Source organism: Felis catus, chromosome B1, assembly GCF_018350175.1.
Source record: "Felis catus isolate Fca126 chromosome B1, F.catus_Fca126_mat1.0, whole genome shotgun sequence".
NCBI classification, from domain to species: domain Eukaryota; kingdom Metazoa; phylum Chordata; class Mammalia; order Carnivora; family Felidae; genus Felis; species Felis catus.
Window position 1 is genome coordinate 137690771 of NC_058371.1, and position 15699 is coordinate 137706469.

The window sequence follows — 15699 nt, forward strand, 5'->3', positions numbered from 1 at the left end:
AAAAAAAAAAGTCCCTATTTGTTGTCTCTAGGCCCTCTGTCCCAGTTCTCTCTTGAACCCACTCCAATCATTGGAGCTTGCTTCTATCACTTCACGGAACTGCTTTACTCAAGTTCTCCAGAGATCTTGTGATGTTACATACGATGATTAGTTCTTTTACTACCTTATCTAGACCCATAAGCAATACTTCACAATTTGATCAATCCCTACCTCCCTTCTCTGCTTAAAACATGTTCTTCACTTGGCTTCCAGAAATCGTTGCCTCTTAATTTGCCTCCCGCTTCACTGTCCACACCACCACCTCCTTTGCCGGGCCTTCTCCCTGACACCCTCACACTGGAGTGTCCCATGCCCCAGTCCTTGGAACTCTTCCCTTCCTTTGTAAGTTCATTGTGCTGGTGACTTCATCCAGTCTTCTTGTTTTAAATTTTTTTTTTCAACGTTTTTTATTTATTTTTGGGACAGAGAGAGACAGAGCATGAACGGGGGAGGGGCAGAGAGAGAGGGAGACACAGCATCGGAAACAGGCTCCAGGCTCCGAGCCATCAGCCCAGAGCCTGACGCGGGGCTCAAACTCACGGACCGCGAGATCGTGACCTGGCTGAAGTCGGGCGCTTAACCGACTGCGCCACCCAGGCGCCCCTGGTCTTCTTGTTTTAAATATCACCAGATGCTGACCTCTCCCAACTTCGCCAGCCTAGACTTCTCTCCTGTATATTCACCTACCTGTGTGACATCTCCACTTGTCATCTAGAGTTTAATAAGCCCTGATCTTATCCCCTTAACCTCATTCCTCCCAGGATCTTCCCATCTAAGTTAAGGACAGCACATCTTTTAGTTGCTCAGAGTGAAACCTTAAATAGGTAATCTTAAAGTAGCTCTTCATTCTCTCAGACCCCACGTCTGTCAGCAAATCCAGTCTGCTCAATCTTCACATTATTCTAGAATCCATGCACTGCTACCCTGTGGTCCAGGAACCTCCCATCTCTCGTGGGCTCTTATAATAGCCCACAAAAACTGGTCTGTCTGCTTCCATCATTTGTCCCCTTCAGACTGTCCTCAACACCACAAAATGGTCTTCTTAAAAGCTAAGTGAGATCATCACTCCCTTGCTTACAACCTTCCAATGGCTTCTCTTGTGCTTAGACTAAAAACCCCAATCATTAAAATGCCCTGCAAGGGCCAGTAAGATCCACCTTTCCACCTTTCATTCCCTCTGTTCCAGTCCCTCAACCTTCTTATGTTTCTCCAACAGCCAGGCATGCTCTGACCTCAGGACTTTTGCACTTGATGAAATCTCTCACCCTCTTCACCTCCTCCAATGTTATCCTCTCACTGAGGCCTACCTGACCTCTAAAACTCAAGCCCAAACCAGCACTACTACTACTCTTTCCAGCTTTATTTTGCTTGCTAGCATTTTCTAAACATGGTCCTGGGTTAGTTAAAATTCTAACATGCATAACACTGTTTAACACATTTTACTTATTTTATTATGTCATTTTCTCTACCCCTAAAATGTAAGCTCCATGAGGGCAGGGATTGAGGGATTGTGTTTGTTTGTTTTGAGGGCACAGATTTTTACCTGTCATGTACCTGAGGTAGAGCAGGGCCTGGACTCAGATCCCCTCAACCCTAACCACCAAAATCCAGCATTCCTGCATAGCGATGCCCCTTGAGTAGTACATCCTTCAGGATAGCTAAAACTCTATGCCCCTTGATCAGTAATATCTTGCAGGAATGCTCACTATGGAGACTCGTCAAGACTGGACCAAACTAGGGGTGCCCGGGTGGCTCAGTCTGTTGAGCATCTGACTTTGGCTCAGGTCATGATCTCACAGTTCGTGGGTTCAAGCCCTGCATCAGGCTCTGTGCTGATGGCTCAGAGCTTGGAGCCTGCTTCCAATTCTGTGTGTCTGGCTCTTTCTGCCCCTCCCCCACTCAAGCTCTCTCTCGCGTGCGCTCTCTCTCTCTCTCTCAAAAATAAGTAAATTAAAAAAAAAATTAGGCAAAAAACCACAAAAAACAAAAAAACAAACCCAGACCGGACCAAACCAGTCTGTGCCAAGATGGACCCCAGTACTGAACTTTTACCTACTTTCTCCCTCATTGTAATACTAAATATCATGCCCAGATCTAACATGCTAATGAGACATAAGCCGCATGGAGAAACGTTCTGTCCACTGTGCCTGCCCACCCAACCTCCTATACCTCCCCACCCCAACATGTTTTGATGTTACCCCTTTCCCACCTCAGTCCCTTGGAAAACTTTCCCCGGCCTTTGTTCTGAGAGTCAGCCTGAAGGACACTTTCCCTTTGTGCCATTTCCCTCATGCATGAGCCCTAATACAAGCCTTGCCTGGAATTCCCTTTTGGCCTCTTGTCAATTTCTGCTGCTTTAGAGAGCCCCGGGACCCGAGTCTGTCACACACCTAGTAACTAAAAGAGTGCCTGGCACAGAGTTAAGTGCTTAATAAATACTTGCAAAATAAATGAATGACAGTAGCTGCCCTCCTCTTTTCCTTTTCTCGCTCTCTTTTTTAAAGATTTAATCTCTTAAATATGGGCTGCTCAACAAGGCATTTAGGAGACAATGGTAATGTGGTCAGATTTCAGAGGATGCAATTATCCTCTGGCTTCTTATAGCAAACAGCTTTCTGTGTCGTAAGGAGGAAGTTCTAGATTATAAAAAGGGTTATTTCTTATAATGTCTGTAGTAACTAGCACATGTTAAATACCCACGTTCTTAAGAGGGCCTGAAATAATCCTTACACAACTCTGTGTGAGTACTGGACTTCCTCTCGTGCAGCTTCACAAAAAAACAGTGGGGCTAGCTTGGTTCGTGCCTGATGAAAACCGCACGTATTTCATGTTTTTAAGACAAGAAGCCGAGCGGACCCTGTAGGCTCTACCCAGATTTTTGAATTGAACTCATCAAAAACTCTCCCTCCAAATGCCGTTTGAGTCAGGACAAAGAAAAAGCTGTAAGTTGTTGAATGAATATTTCCATAGAAAGCAGAACAGAGGGATTTATTTAACAGTCACAATTAGAATACTATCTAACACCACTCAATTTCTGTAAGCCAAATTTAGATTTGCAGCCAGGGAGACTTAAGAGGAGCCAGAGGAAAAGGGCTTGGACTGAACACAGGGACAGTCGATTGATGGGCTAGCAATATTTCAGAGAGAGAGAGACCGGGCAGTTCACGTATTGCATTGCCCTGGGAGGAGACAGTGGTCTCTAAATACAGGGGACTTTTGTATCCTGTCTATAATTCTGTTAGGAACGGGATGGAAGGAACACATTTGTGAGGCACTAGCAAAAAGACAATGGGCATCACTTGTTGCCTTTGTCAGAAGGGGGAAGGGAAAGGAAAAATCAGACACTCTGCAGTTCCAGTCCCGGATGATTGGGAAGATGGCGACACTTGTAAAATCTAGAACAAGAGATGCCACTGTGTGGAGGGAGGGAAGGGTGACTAATGAGATCATCTCGATGCTCCTAACCGCAACTTGAGCGCAGCCTTTTCACAGCCCAGCTACACTGAAAGGGATGAAAAAGGCTGTCCGCTGCCTGGTACCATTTAATTCACTTGGCGACTGTTCCAGTTACTGTTGATTGCTGAACAAATTACCAGAAAATGCAACAGCATAAAATAACTATTTATTATGCTCACAGATGCTGTGGGTCAGAAATTCAGACAGGGCACAGCGGGGACAGCTCATTCCTGCTCCATGATGTCTGGGTCTCAGCTGGAAGACTTGAGGGCTGGAGGCTGGAAGTGTCTGAAGGCTAATTTATTCCTGTCTGAAGACTGAGTCTGGCCGTCAGCTTGGGGCCCTGGTTCCTGTTGACCTGGTCTCTCCAGGTGAGTGAACTTGGGCTCCCTCACAGCGTGGTACCTGGCTTCCCCAGAGCAAGTGTTCCAACCCTGGCTCCTCAGAAAGGGATATGGGAGCTGTAGCCTTTTTATAACCCCGCCTGGAAAGTCACAAAGCATCACCTCAGTTGTCCTCTTTCGGTCGGAGCAGTCCTAAGCCCCCACCCAGACTCAAGGCGGCAGGAGACAAACCCCCACCTCTTGGTGGGAGGAGTGTCAAAGTCAACGTGAAAAGAACATGTGGGAGGACAGCAGTGAAAATAGAGGATTAAGGAACACCAAAGTCCTGCCCTCCAAAACACCAGTATATACACTGGCAAAAACCACCAAAATCAACGCTTTCAGAATTCTGCAAACTAAGTAAAAGCTCGCAGGAACCAGGGGCATGCTTAATCAAGAAAAGCTAGCTGGGGGCACCTGGGTGGCTCAATCGGTTGAACATCCAACTTCGGCTCAGGTAATGATCTTGTGGTTCGGGAGTTTGAGCCCCACATTGGGCTCTGAGCCAGTGGTACAGAGCCTGCTTGAGATTCTCTCTCTCCCCCTCTCTCTGCTCCTTCCCCACTTGTGTGTGCTCTCTCGCTCTCTCAAAATACATAAATAAATTAAGAAAAAAAAAAGCTAGCTGAATCTCAGTAAAAATAGCTTTGTGGTGTTTTAACATACCCTGGTCCCATTCCAGGCCCCCGGCTCAGTGGTGGCCTCAAAAGTAACAGTCTGTATTTCTAACACAGAAAAGAGTACCAGGAGGGGCTACAGGGTGGCTCAGTCGGTTAAATGTCCCATTTCAGCTCAGGTCATGATCTCACAGTTTGTGACTTCAAGCTCCGCTTTGGGCTCTGTGCTGACAACTCGGAGCCTGGAGCCTGCTTCAGATTCTGTGTCTCCCTCTCTCTCTGCCCCAACCCATTCTCACTCTGTCTCTGTCTCTCTCAAAAATAAATAAACATTAAAAAAAAAAAATTAGAAAAGAGTACCAGGAGAGAAATGGACCTTATTCACTAGGAATTGTGGTTTTGAACTGTGTGTGTTAGGTTGAGCTGCTATAACAAAAAACCACAAACAGGGTGTTTTAAACAACAGAAATTTGTTATCTCACACTTCTGCAGGCTGAGAAGTCCAGGATCAAAGTTCTGACTGATTTGATTTTTGGTGAGAGCTCCCTGGTATCTCTTCTTCCTCTTTTAAAGACATCAGTCCCATTCGATTTGGGCCCCACCCTTATAACTTCGCTTAACTTAAATTACCTCCTAAAAGCCCTATCTCCAAATAGTCACATTGGAGGTTAGGGCTTCCCAACACACAAATTTGAGAGGGGTGGAGGTGGGGGGCATGAGAAACCCAGTTCAGTCCATAGCGGCCTGTTCGGTGGCACCTTGGAGGACAGGCTCAAAGGGTTTACCTTCTATCTTAGGTGACTAAGAATTCTCCCAGTGCTGAGGCAGCTACCCTCAGACATTTGTCAAAAACATTTAAAGGCAGGTGTGCTAGTCACAGCTACCCGGAACAATGGATAGCAGTTGGGGCAAACAACGGACTAATCAAAAAGCATGAGAGGAAAGAGCAGAAGATGAGATGCTTTGGCAAGTAATGGCTTTGGAAAGCTCTGACATATCTCTGGTGTTACGGGTTGAATTGTGTCACCCCAAAAAGACAAGCTGAGGTCCTAATCCCCAAAACTTCTGAATGTGTCCTTATTTGGAAACAGAACCATCGCAGATGTAATTAGTTAAGATGAGGTCATGCTGGAAGGTTAGGGTGAGCCACTAATCCAATACTACCCGAGTGCTTACAGGACAGCCATGCAAACAAAGATGCGGAGAAACGGGGAGAATGCCTCATGATGATGGAGGTGGAGACAGGAGCAATGCCTCTCCGAGCCAAGTAACGCTAAGGATTCTAGCTGTCACCAGAAGCTCGGAGGCATGGCACAGATTCTGCTTCATTGCTTCCAGAAGGAACCGACCCTGCCAACACCTTTATTTTAGACTTTTGGGATCCAGAACTGTGAGAGAACACATTTCTGCCTCTTTAAACCACCCTATTAGTAGTACTTCGAAGCTCCAAGAAACTAATACAATAGGTCAATATTAAAAGAAAGTATAAATGTATTTGTTGCTTGTAACTCCTTTTTTTCTTCAGATTTAAGACACTACCCAGACCAGTAATTATAAATCTGGCGATGGGCACACAATGTACAAAGATGTCACGAGGCACCCGGGTGGCTCAGTCGGATAAGCGTCCACCTCTTGATTTTGGTTCAGGTCATGATCTCACGATTCGTGAGTTCGAGCCCTGTGTCACTGGCAGCATGGAGCCTGCGAGGGATTCTCTCTTCCTCTAACCCCTCCCCTGCTCATGTTCTCTCTCTCTCTCTCTCAAAATAAATAAAGCTTAAAAAATTTCAAAGATGTCACCTGGAACACCACATAAGCAGGGGGTGAGTAAAGTTGGATGGGAGCGAACTTCTGTATCTTATTACCAGACAATACTGAAGGGAGAAATATGTCAACGATAAGAGATGGAGAATCCAGTATTCCACACTCAATGCTGGACCAAAAACTCCATAGAAGATCAGTAAGGAAACAGAAGACTGAAGCTCCACTATAAACCAACCAGTTCTGACAAACACCAGAAAACACTCTACCCAACAGCGGCACAACACACGTTTTTCTTCAGTGCAGAAAGAACATTCTCCAGTACAGACCATATGTTAGGCCACAAAACAAATCTCAATACATTTTAAACGATCAAAATCACACAAAGTATGTTCACTAAGTAAGTGGCATGAAATGAGAAATCAATAACAGAAGGAAATTTAGAAAATTCAGAAATACGTGGAACTTAGACAACACACTCTTCAATAACTAATGGGTCAAAGATGAAATCACAAGGGAAATTAGAAAACACTTTGAGGGGGGCACCTGGGTGGCTCAGTCAGTTGAGCATCTGACTTGGGCTCAGGTGATGATCTCACAGTTGGTGAGTTCGAGCCCCAACTTGGGCTCTGTGCTGACAGCTTGGAGCCTGGAGCCTGCATTGGATTCTGTGTCTCCCTCTCTCTCTCTAACTTTAAATATATATATTCATTTTTTAAAAAAGAAAGAAAACACTTTGAGGGGTGCCTGGGTGGCTCAGTTGGGTATGTGTCCAACTTTTGATCTCGACTCAGGTCACGATCTCATGGTTTGTGAGACAGAGCCCCACGTCTGGCTCTGCACTAACAGAGAGGAGCCTGCCTGGGATTCTCTCCCTCTCTGCCCCTCCCTTATACACACTGTGTATGCACGCACTCTCTTGCTCTCTCTCTCAAAATAAATAAATAAACCTAAAGAAAAAAACTAGAAAACACTTTGAGACAATGAAAACCAAAACACAACATACCAAACCTATGGGAGGCGGGTGAAAACAGTGCTGGGAGACAAATATAAAGCTAGGACTACCTTGAAAAAGAAGAAAGATCTCAAAGCAATAACCTAATCTCCCACCTGAAGGAACCGGCCAAGAGCAAACTAAATGCTAAGCAAACAGAAGGAAAGAAAGATTAGAGTGGAGATAAATAAAATAGAGACTCAATAAAGCCGAAAGTTGGTTCTTTGAAAACAGAACTGATACAAACAAAATGGATAAACCTTTGGCTTCACATTCCCTTCTCAACTTAATTTTTGTTCCCACCACTCGAGACTGCACCTGTCTCATCCAAGGACCACTGCTGTTCACAACTTACTTGAACTCTTACCAGCATTTGAGCATCTGAGCACTGCCTTCTTCGTTGGACTGTCCTGTCACTCTCTTGGTTTCCGTTCCTTGATGCCCAATCCTTTCGTATCTCCTTTGCTGGCTTCTCTCCTTAGCCTGTTCCCTAATACTGGAAACCAAGAGCTCTGCCTAGGCTCTCTATCAACAGACTCTTCTTATGTGGCCACATCTCGTGGCTTTGTTGTTGTTCACTGTTTATAGCCTGCCTCCCCCAAGGACGGATGTACCTGCAGAGTAGGACCGGACTTTGACCCCTGACAGCAGATCCAGGGTACAATATAGATGCCCTTAAATCGAACAAATGTTAACAGTTCATGCATTTCTCCCCCAGGATTTCTTTTATGCATGCATTCACCCCCCCCCCCAACACACACACACATATATATATTTTTAACACATACCTATCAATATCTGAATGAATAACTTGGCCTAAATCTAAGTAACTTGGGCAAGGAAGGTGAATTCTACTTCTCTTGGTTACTCTGATGTGTTAGCAAAAACTGCAAATTATTCTTCCCCATCTGGGGCTCAAGTGGTGGGATAATAAATTGGGCACATATTATATTCAACTTGGTACTCTGATAGGAATTTTAAAAACCTGAAAACAAGTTATTTTTAACACTACCACTGGAAAAACTAGCTATCCAAAAATGACCATTTTGGGCTTTTGTTTTTTTATGTGACTTGCGGAATAAAAGGAGAAGAGGAATGTTAGTGGGTGGATTTCATTCAGGATTATTGCCATTTTTTCCAAACTATTCTGACTCTTGCAACATCATGCTACAGGCTTTTAAAGATAATGAACTATACTCGTTATTCTCTCTAAATGCCACCTCTTAGCTCCATCTGCTGTATCTATCTGGTGGCCTCACACTTGACAGGGTCTCTGGGTCAACAGCACCATCTGCTGGGCAAAGGCTGCTGTGCATTTTTCTCTGCATTATGCCAGTGGCTCTCAATCTTTGTGCAATTCTAAACTGGGCATCGGTTAGAGTTAGCAACTAAGGCTAGTCTTCCAGGAAGCCAAGCCAAGAAGCCCTGATACTCCAGAAATGCTGATAAGATTAGAGAAGCCCCTTTGTCTGAGGATTCCCTTCTAAGAAATCAATTTAGGTTTTTGGGATGCCTGGTTGGCTTAGTCAGTAGAGCTTGTGACTCCATCTCCGGGTTGAGTTCAAGCCTTACGTTGGCTGCAGAGTACTTTAAAATCTTTAGGGGCACCTGGGAGGCTCAGTCAGTTAAGCATCAGACTCTTGATTTCGGCTCAGGTCATATCTCATAGTTGGAGCTCCATCAGGCTCTGCAATGGCAGTGCAGAGCCTGCTTGGGATTCTCTCTTTCTTTCTCTCTCTCTCTCTCTCTCTCTCTCTCTCTGCCCCTCCCCCACTTGCACTCTCTCGCTTTCTCACTCTCAAAATAAACTGAAAAGAAAATCTTAAAAAAAAAAAAAAAAAAAAAAAAAAAAAACTTTAGGAAATCAACTTGAGTTTTGATCCAAGACTGGAAATCAGTGCCATTGTGAGAAAGAGCACGACTGAGGTAGATGTGAATTAACAGGAATAAAAAGGGCCACAGTTTTAAGAGGTCTTTGTTTCCTACATTCTCCGCAAACAAAATGTTGACAAAATTTAGTGCATTTGTTCTCTTCTTGGATATTCCAGAGGTGATATTTTTCCTCCTTCCCTTACTAAGGACCATCCTTACGTAAGGACCTTACGGATGCACCATCTACCTATCTTCTTCCTAGGCAGTTTCCTCCCTCATGACCTATCTACTTTATACCTCAAGTTCTTCCTAAGGTCTTTTTTCCATCACATTTAACTGTGAATGAGTTTCTTAGGGTCTAAGAAATATTCCACTCATCTTTTTCCCTTCCTTTCACTTGCCCCTTTGACAAACTCAATCTAATATTGGAACTTTCTCTTTATTCCTGAATCTATTTCCACCCTCAATTACTCAAAATGAATTATAGTTTTTCTGGTACCCTTTTCATCATGGACAAGAAATGCTTCTTGCTGTAGACTGAGTATCTGTGTCCCCTCAAAATCTGTATGTTGAAATCTAACCCCCAAATTGATGGTATTTGGAGGTGGGGCCTTTGGTGGAGCCCAAGGATAGAATTTGCACCCTTATGTATGTATATATCTTAAAGCAATCTCTATGCCCAACGTGGGACTCCCACACACCACCCTGAGATCGAGTCTCATGCTCTACCAACTGAGCCAGCGTGGCAGCCCAGATTAGCGCCCTTTTAAAAGTACCCCAAGGTACCTGGGTGGCTCAATCGGTTAAGCGTCCAAGTCTTGATTCCAGTTCAAGTCATGATCTCACGGTTTGTGGGAACGAGCCCCACGTCGGGCTCTGTGCTGACAGCTTGAAGCCTATTAGGGATTCCCTCTCTCCCTCTCTCTCTCTGCCCCTTCTCTGCTCACACACTCTCTCTCAAAATAAGTAAGTAAACAGTTAAAAAAAAAAAAAAAGTAGCCCAAGAATGCCCCTTTGCCCTTCCACCACATGAGGTTACAGGAAAACGACCTTGGTCTGTGAGGAAATGGGCTCTCACCAGACAAGGAATTTGCCAGCACTGGGATCTTAGACTTCTCAGCCTCCAGAATTGTGAGAAATAAAATTTTGTTTATAAGCCACCCAAGTCCTGGGATTTTGTTAGAGCAGTCCAAACAGACTAACCTCTCCACCCCAACTCTCTGTCAGCTACATAGTGAACACCCTTTTCCTTTAATTCCTTTGTCATCTAGACTCTGGTGCATAATTTTCTCTCATTTCTTCCTTACTTTTCCAACTATTCCTTTACTGGCATTAAGAGACATCTTACCTGTCATCTTCTCATGAGCTTTTTCAAAAACTGTAGGAAGTTCATCCTTTTATTGTCATTTGTAGCTTTATCATTTACAAATTACTACCATTTCTAAAATTTACTTAAACTAATTTCCCTTTTATTACCCTTCTATATTTTCATAGTCCTTAGACTTCTTTAATTAGTTACTGGAAGATAAAAATTATCAACATAAAATCTTTTATATTCCCTGTCCTCTCATATTTGTAATCTTTTTCTTATTCAAAGCATTTCCAAAATTATTCCTCCAGGATTCATTACAGCTTTTCTTAATTAAGAGAATACTTGCCTCCTTCTAACATTATTTTATATACCTCAAACGTAAGAGTCTCAAAAATCTAAGAAAACCCACTCATAACATGAATGCTTACTATCCAAGTGGAATTATAACCAGTGAGGTCATGTATGTGTATATAACTCAAATAGTAGTCAATGACTTTTCACGGGCAATGCATTAAAATACACACACAACACACACACACCTCCCATCCACAAGATTCAGGCAAAAACCAGTTCTTATTTTTTCAATCTCTCTTCAGTTTCTCTTTTGCTTACGGCAATAGGTGGCATGGTTCAGGAACCTACGCAAAACTGAGTGAAGAAGAAAATGTTTTTATTAATCACAACATGAAATTGACATGACATCCCATTAGGATTGAACCAGGATAAATAATGCTGTTATAAAATTTACACTCTTCATATCCATTTCAGAGGAAAATATTACATTATTAGGGCTCTTCTAGAAGGGTCTTACAGAATGATTTCAGTAAACCTTTTGCTTTTCAATAGTAAAGAGCAACATATATTCTCAAACTGCTAAAAAGTAGTTAGAAAGGCAACCAGAAAACGTATGATGATAACAACCGGCAGGATTAGTGCTATTCTGTTAAACATTAAGAACCACATTCCTATTTTAGCTGTTACATCAATGCACCTTTATCATTGGTAAGGCAACCGTTTGCTGGGGCCACCACAATGATGAGCAAGTTTCCTTGGTAATGGATGCTTGCGTCATCAAGACTCAAATGAGTTTCCTTTCCCAGGTTTGCTGTCTTTTGGAGCAGAAACAAATGGCTTTGACTTCTGTAGAGAAGGAGGCTAATACTTTGAAATTCAGCTGTCGCAATCTTCTAACTTATAATTCGAAAGGGGAATGAATTATTATTAGGAGTAAGTCTGTGAAACACTTCCAGTTTTTAAAATAACAAGGCTTCTGAATAATTTCTCAACCCTACCTTTCCATGTTGGTACACGATTTGATAAACCTAACACGTGTGATTTACACTGCAGTAATTCTTCTATCAGCTATAGTTTGCTTTCAGTTGGGGTTAGGGTTGTGGTTTCAAACAATTTCTACATAGAAAGCATCTTTAAATAAGTTTCCTTTTCACTGAACTGAGACTTTTTTTTCACTTATGTGCCCGTGGAAGGCAATTTAAACATACACATATATACACGCGCGTACCTGTGTGTGTGTATATATGTCTTTTTTAAGTAAGTTACTTTTACCATTGGAATACAACTAGACTACAGGGACGACTCTGTGAAGACAGGCTGGTCTTCCCTATGAGTTGTCCTCTAGGTTGAGGAAGGCAGGTACAGTTCGCTGAAGGATGTGATGAGGCTGTAGTAAGTCTTTTCATCATCCGTCAGTCCCGCATTGCCGGGTCTCACCACCACAGCGACATGAACATCTGCTTCCTCAGCAGCACTGGCCTCTGTGAAAATCAAAGTATGTGTCAGAGACATCACAATATGATGTCTGAGATTTGCTTCAAAGTAATTAGCGAGATGTGGAAAACTAGGAAACAGGTTTGGCCCTGATTTGATCACTGTTGAAGCTAGAAGTTGGCAACATGGGGGTCTGGCCACATTATTCTCTTTTATGTAACTTTCAATGTTTCCATAATAGAGTTGCTTTTTTTTTTATTCTTACTATAAAACTATACCTGACAGACTAGAATGGTTTAGACTTCCCTGCCCCAGTGTATAGTGTATAGCGCGCCCTAGACTTCCGAGCTTTTATTAAGTACTTATGAATGCAGAAGGTAAAGGCCATGTTCTGTCCACGACTCTCCTCCATTCCCTCTCATCAGTCCCACATAAAACTGAGGGTTTCCCAAAAGGCAGGCTGTCCGTAATAATACCAGTTAGGCAGAGATGGGACAAATGGAAGCCCATGATTCAATCAGGCCAAAATTCCTGCTGTCACTTGCTTGGAAAATTGCTACTCTTCAAAATTCAGCTCAAATATCTTATCTTCCAGATAAGATATCTTCCAGATAAGATATCTTCCAGATAAGATATCTTATCTTCCAGATAAGATTCCTACCATGTGTATTAGAGCATCCCATGTGCTCCTTTAACACCTTGTATTTAGCTCTCTCATGACTATATGAATTGACATGTTATTATCTGTTGTCTCTCTTCTCATTAGACTTAGTGAGTACCTTACGATCAGTGACTGCATGTGGACAGAAGTGAAAATAGGACTAGTAAAATGAAACTAGGTGAGCTAGGTATAGCAGGAAACATCTCTAATATGCCTTGGGTTACAGTCCTCTCTCCATTGTTTCCATGTGAAAGATAACAGCTAATACCTTATATTAGTTTAGCACCTACTATGTGCCAAGTACTATTCTAGGAACAGACATATGAACAAAACAAAGCTCCTGTCTTCATGGAGCTCCCATTCTCATTTAAATCTTCACAACAACCCTGAGGTAGTTAGTATTACTATCCCTATTCTACAGACACGGAAAGTGAGAGCTAGCAAGTGGCAGAGCTAACGTTTCAAAGTGTCAACCTGACTCTATGGTCTCTGCTCTAGAACAAGGGCGAAAAAATTATGACCTACCACCTGCTTCTGTAAATAAAGTTTTATTAGAACACAGCCATGCCCATTCATTCGTGCATTGTCTATGGCTGCTTTTCCACTCCCAGGACAGAGTTTTAAGAGTAGAAACAAAGGCTGTAGGGCCTGCAAAGCCTAAAATACACCACTGGCCCTTTACGGAGCAAGCTTGCCAACTCCTGCTCTACAGCAATACTACTCCAAGTGTGGTCTATGTACTTATAGTGGGGCAACCACCTGGAAGCTTGTTAGAAATGCAGAATCTCAAGTCCCCAACATGGAACTACTGAATTAGGATCTGCAATTTAACAAATGACTGACTTCTGAGCACACAGGGTAAGTTTTGATCAGAAGTCTCAAGGAAAGAAAACTGGCAAGAGAGGAGGCATTCTGGGCAGACATAAAGCCATGTATAAATATTGGAAGAATAGAGCGAATGAGTGTGGGAGACAGCACACAGGTCAGACAGAGCAAAACTGGTGAAGAATCTGAAACACATTCTATGGAGTTTAGATTTGGTGTAATACGAAACCACAGTCATTTCCTATCATTTGGAAAACAGTTGCACCATCAAAATGGGTTACAGGGCAACAGTGCAGAGCGAGTAAGAAGCTCCCAGAGGGAGTGAATGGGGCAGAGCCATCTCTTCCATGTCCACCTTCTGCTCTTCCTGTGAAAGGGCTGTCACTTCCCAGAGCAAACAAAGTGCTCAACAATCCCCTCTTCGTGTGGAAATCCCATCCTCAGGCAAACTCTGCAGACCCCTTCACCCCCAGTTCCCAGCCTGACTGCCTCAAGCAAAGCTTTCCTCTTGACTAGCAACCCAGGATCTCAACTGAGTTGAGCCATCACAATCCACGATCCACGTGGGACCTGACACTAGCCAATGACTTTTGCACATTCAGCCTCTTACCGGCATCACCATGGGGCAAGTGTTGTCCTTGTGCATCTGTTTGCCCTGTTGGCACAATATTGACTTGAAACCCTGGGCCTCCTTCCTTTCCTCCAAGAGGAAAAAGCCTTTCAAGGTCTCTTTTTCATACTTGGATCTTATTTGGGATACCAAATAGTTAGTCTTCCATTCTGTCTTGGCAGTGGAGTCTGGGCATGTGGTACCAAAAACACAGGATCAGAAATAACAGAAAAGAACAAGGCAAGCAGCCAGCTGCCTGGCCGCATCCCAGCTACACATGAGCCCAGTTCTGGCCCTACTGCTTCACTGGGTGTGGAGCTGGCAGAAGATGAGGGACAAGAACAAAACCTCCGTGCAGAGGCCTTGGAGAAAGTCAATTTTGTTTTGAGGCCAACTTGGGGATTATCTCTATTCGCTAAAGTTAAGAATAGTTTCTGGGACTGCAGCCTAAGGAAATCGCTTCAGTGAAAAGAGAAAAGACATAAAATTATAGATGTACTATGATAACAACTAGAAAAAAAATGTGGCTACAGACAAGACTATGAAGAACCTATATGTGATCTTACTAGGGCAGGGATTATAATTATTAATAGTAACCATAAAGTGAGGGAGGGGGGAAAGTCTGGGGATCATAACACATTCAATCCCAGAATGCTCGAGACAGACTCCATGCGGAGCTCCAGCCACAAAGCAGATCTCTGATGCTAAGCCGGCAGAAACTTATCATCCAAACTGCTAGGAAATTAAATAGAAGGCAAACCATTCATTTATATGAATGACAGAAAAGCAATTCACAGATTAAACCAGCTAACCTCAGCAGAGCAGGGCCTATCTCCTTTCCATAAGGAACAAAGCAAAATAAAAGGTATTCAAATTATCATTCCTCACAGAAACTGCTGGCTTTCATACCCTTAACCTGTGTAGACGGTAGAGCAACCTCCCCACCCCACCACTCTAAGTCCCCAAAAACCATTCTTAAAAGAAGGTAAATCATAACTTTAAATCGGAAGAAGTTTCTGTACAGAAATAAGATAGGTGAATATTTATAGTATATTTATAGTCTGGGGGGAGAAACCGGGTAAAATGGCTGTTATCAAGGTTGATACTTGTCGATGGTACATTTATGTGGCCTGGCTACCTAGTTACACAGCAAACGTTGAAACATCTGTCTCTCTTCTCCCTTGGTGCAGTCAAGCAGTAAATGTAAAGTTTTCCAGGATAGGGAAAAACAAGACAACAGTTTGTAGGAACCCTTGGACTTGGAACTGACCCAAGCCAGGATATGCAAGACAGAGGCTGATCCCCACATCTGCTGAGTTTTCAAACTCGAGATAACAAATGGCTGTGATCTGGTACCATCCACCTGGATCAAAATTTCAGTCTACATTCACCAAGGCTTAAAATTTAACAGAAATATTAACAATTACTATATGTCTACCGC

General features: G+C 43.1%; 1 protein-coding gene across 3 annotated transcripts in view; it reads right to left on the reverse strand.

Annotated features, from left to right (window-relative positions):
- Nucleotides 1–11083: 11083 nt before the first annotated feature.
- ENOPH1 (enolase-phosphatase 1) overlaps nt 11084–15699 on the reverse strand; it is a 37830-nt gene continuing 33214 nt past the window's right edge. For all 3 annotated transcript variants that reach the window (XM_023252989.2, XM_023252987.2, XM_004001353.6), the window contains one exon: nt 11084–12209. In XM_023252989.2, the coding sequence (XP_023108757.1) occupies nt 12070–12209 (140 nt within the window). In that variant the 3' untranslated portion in view covers nt 11084–12069. The remainder of the gene's footprint in view (nt 12210–15699) is intronic.